The 3,987-nt window shown below is 37.1% G+C and overlaps 1 protein-coding gene across 3 annotated transcripts; it reads left to right on the top strand.

The window, feature by feature from the left end:
* Positions 1 to 817: 817 nt before the first annotated feature.
* LOC123724135 (uncharacterized) lies at positions 818 to 3,856 on the top strand. 3 transcript variants are annotated; one of them, XR_006756824.1, is made up of 6 exons: positions 818 to 1,218; positions 1,397 to 1,494; positions 1,706 to 2,005; positions 2,106 to 2,399; positions 2,525 to 2,623; positions 2,951 to 3,856. XR_006756824.1 is itself a non-coding variant. In XM_045687080.1 (6 exons), exons 1-6 carry the CDS (start codon positions 1,191 to 1,193, stop codon positions 3,091 to 3,093), a joined length of 885 nt encoding a protein of 294 aa, XP_045543036.1. In that variant the 5' UTR covers positions 818 to 1,190; the 3' UTR covers positions 3,094 to 3,856. The 3 variants fall into 3 exon arrangements, 2 of the variants coding, with proteins under 2 accessions (XP_045543036.1, XP_045543035.1); XM_045687080.1 differs by having other exon boundaries at positions 1,397 to 1,432; positions 2,540 to 2,623; XM_045687079.1 differs by having other exon boundaries at positions 824 to 1,218; positions 1,397 to 1,432; positions 2,951 to 3,854.
* Positions 3,857 to 3,987: the final 131 nt, after the last annotated feature.

Raw genomic sequence — 3,987 nt, 5'->3', positions numbered from 1 at the left:
TCCATTTCTTCAATGCTTGGATTTGCTTCCAAAAAACGAAGTTCGCCAAAAATCCACAAAAGTAATATGATCTGTGGATGCAATCCAAGCCATAATTTAGTTGACACAGACTGGTTACTCTGACTGGAAATATTTATTATGTAAACTAAACAGACATGGATCAAGGTATCTGCCATTTCCTCATTTGGAGAAGCATTAGTCACCTCCATTACAAAGCTATAAAAGTCGTGGGGTGAAAAAGCTCAAACAAGAAACTATCCATCAAATTGTCCAACTTCAAGTAAACCCAATAGATCAGTAACTGAACTCATTTGATCATGTCAATGTGTGTGTTGTGATGGGTTTTGAGAATATGAAAATATACATATTAATGTCACTGATGGAGTGCTGAGGTTTAGAGGGTCTACACCAGAAGTTAATGGTTATAGGAGGAAGGTATATAGTGTGAGCAATTAAGCTTGGAATGTGTTTAGTGCAGGGAAGTAATTACATGTGGAAGGCATTGATAAGGGGAGAGGGCCATGGATTATGGATGGGGGGGTTGAGGTCAGGTCAGGTCACTTTAGGGAGAAGTAAAAGTTTATGGGCCGTATCACTAGTGTCCTGCCTAGCAGTAAAGAACGATGTTTGTACAGATATGGAGAAGGAGAGTCAGCCTATGAGGAACAGTTAAATATCAGTGCTTGTGTGAAACTGTTTTTGTCTAATGCAGCTGTATTGATCCTCTGGGAAGAATAAACAAGGTTAAGCTTTCATAATGTCTTTTCAGTTTTTTTACTCTGAGAATTAGAACCACAGTTGTTAGGGTGATGTTGCTGTTAAGCTACTGCATATTTAGTTTTGGTTTTGTTTATTTGTGTGTGTATAGTTTAAAGTAACTCTTTGAAAAGTCAACAAGTTTTTTTGATCAATTAATCACAGGAGTTCTCATATTTGATATAGCTGTGCTGTAGTTACCTATATTTTCAGGAAGTTTAATGTAGGGTGGACCACATGGACAGCTCCTTAGTGGTCAATGAAAATAAGGTCATTTTCTTCAGCGTCACTAATGATCTGTCACAACATCAGACGTGAGTCTCCATATCTTCCTCCTCTGTAGGTTTTTCTGTGTCCTACCAAACACACATCAGTTTTCTCACATGACAATCTATGTGTGGAGTTCACTTCACTGACGGAAGAAAGTGGAAAATATGTCTTTGTCTTATATTCTTCTCATTTGTGAGTATTCAATTATTTTAGTCTTTGGATCAATATGTCTTTACACTGATTTTAAGTTTTGGTAATATGTTACTTAATGTATGCTTTATAACTTGTTCTAAGTATATATGAGCCTTTATTATGCCTTATAGTAAGGCTTGTAAAATGTCTCACTAAGTTGTTTTTACCTTGTTCAAAGATGTCGCCGGTGTTGCGGTAAAAGAAAGTTGTGCAGGTACATATTACCAAATGGCACTTCATTAATTATCCAGCTCAACAGCTATTGATTTATTTCAGGTATAAAAGTATTTTTTTGATGACAGATTAGTACACTACTTTTCACAACTAATATAGAGTAGCACAATGCTTAAAGTGCATTATCTTTATTAAGAAATGTATTTAGTTGCAAATAGAGAGACAAGGAAGTGATACTCCACATACAAACACATTCTGAACCAAGATTCTTATCTTTCACAATTTCATAGATTCTCTCTATTTCTCTAAACAGATTCGGTTCCCACTCCCACTATTGTATTTTCCTCTGGGTACATCAATGTAGCTACACCTGTTACAGTACGCTGTGAGTCACCAAAAGGCACAGAGTGCAAGTTCTACAGAGATCACCAACCCAACCCTATAAGAAAACTGGATTACAAGCAGGGTGCTTGCCAGTTCAAGTTGTTATGGAATGAGTTCAAAAAGTGGAACAAGACTGAAGTTGATCTCAGCTGTGTAATTCTACAGAATAGAGAAGATAAAACGATCAAAACCTCAAAACCTAGTGATGCTCGAAGACTTATAGTGAGTGGTAAGTGACAGTTTTACAGTACTCCAAAGCACATGTTTACCAGAGTACACTTCCCACTTGTTAATTGACTTGATAAATTACTTTCACAATTTACTAACAGATCCAATTGGAATGCCCAGTGTTCATGTGGAGAAGATCGGGAATTACCTCAATCTTCGATGTGAGGCCAAGGCTTGCACCTCATGCTACTTTTATCTGAACAATGGTGACTCACACTTTAATAAACAACCCTACAAAGACAATGTCTGTGTGGGGAGAGTGGCAGAAGAGGAACTGCAGAGGAAGATGAGCAGTGCTGGAGAGAACTTCATCACCTGTGCTGTGGAGCTGGTGATAGAGGGTGAAGATACTGTGACATCACAGCATAGTGAACCCCTCGGTATCACCATAGATGGTGAGGAAGACTAGAGCCCATCAATTTCTGTGATTTCAAAAGTGTCAATTTTCTGTTGGTCTATTGTTGTATTGCAAGACTAATATATTATTATTGTACACATATCAATGTTTTATTTATTTCAGTTGTAAATCCTCCAGGAGCAACTAGTTCCCCGTCAGAGTTCAGTTTAATCATACCTGTTCAGGAGGAGACAAGCAGCAATGTCACAGCCCAAGGAAGAGGTGAGTAACATTGGTTTGGTTTTAGATCAACTGTGAAAATATTATCATGACAATCCTCTGTTTGTCTATTTCTGTATTGCAAGACTAATACTGTATATAATTATTGTACATACTGTGTATATCATTGTTTTATATATTTTGGTTGTTAATCCTCCTGGAGCCACCAGTTCCATCCCACTTGGAGAGGATAGGTCAGTCAGTAGTATAACTACACAAGGAGAAGGTGTATTAAATAAACATGGTTATTGTGAGCTCAGTTTGTCTAAATACATCAGCAAGTGCCTATTCAGATACTGTTTTTGAGAGTGATGTCCCTTTCCCTTCCAGAATCCGTCTCAGTGATCCCCTTCTACCAGTATACCAGTCTTCGTGCTGTTGTCTATGTTATCATTCTGCTGATGGAATTTGTTCTGTGTCTTCTCTGGTATAGACGTGGTACATGCCTTCTCATACTCATACACAACATGTAACGGATGTAGAAACTTCATTTGATTACTCTTTTATTTCTGAGAATTTTCCTGCACAGCAGGAAATGCAAACTTGCAGTGCATTTGAGCATTAGAAATGCTTCTAAAGTGTGTAATTTCCGCTTTGAAATTTTCAAACTTGATTTTCCTAAAAGAAATGTATCAACCCCAACAAAAATATCCATTAATTATCATCCACATAATAATTCACATTTCCTGTTGCTGCAGGATTATTTTCCTGCAGTAGCAAACTGTCTCAAATTAAGATCCTACATCTGTTTGTTGTTCCGAAGGCTTTTGTCATGTATTTTATTAGCTATACAACCTGGCGGTAGGATTTGTTTTCATCATACTTTTATCTCTGAAGTTGATCCACAAGGCAATGTCAAACGGAGGTAACAGTGGTCTATTTATTCATAAATATTTACTCATGCATTTTTTTACATTATCTGTTTGAATATACTGGTGAATTGTCGTGTGTTGACCAAAACCCATCTAAGCTGCAATTTGTGTGTGTAGAACAATGCTCTTTACTCCCCACTGCTTGTTAATGTATTTTATATTATGCAAAGTGTTTCATGTGTAATGAGTTTATATGTCTAAAATACAGCTATTTTATTAGCATTTCATTTTTTCTGCTCATGGATGTTGTGTTTTCCAGTGGAAATAAAGCTTGTACATTATATTGTAAATCTTGTTGGAAATGTTTATTTTCTTTGGAAGTTGAGGAGCCACTCTGAGAGGAGACAGCATTGTGTTTAGATTACACAGCAGTTGAGTTTCAAAGGTCTTCAACGATCTTCAACGGTCCGATGACTCATGATGTTCACTGTTGTACCTGAGATTTAGCAGAGTGTGTCGAGTCTGTTTGTCACGTAGATGTGACCACAGTGAGGG

The sequence above is a fragment of the Salmo salar genome, chromosome ssa09, assembly GCF_905237065.1.
Source record: "Salmo salar chromosome ssa09, Ssal_v3.1, whole genome shotgun sequence".
NCBI lineage: Eukaryota > Metazoa > Chordata > Actinopteri > Salmoniformes > Salmonidae > Salmo > Salmo salar.
The sequence above is the reverse complement of the archived record's forward strand: the minus strand, read 5'-3'. Positions and strand labels throughout refer to the sequence as shown.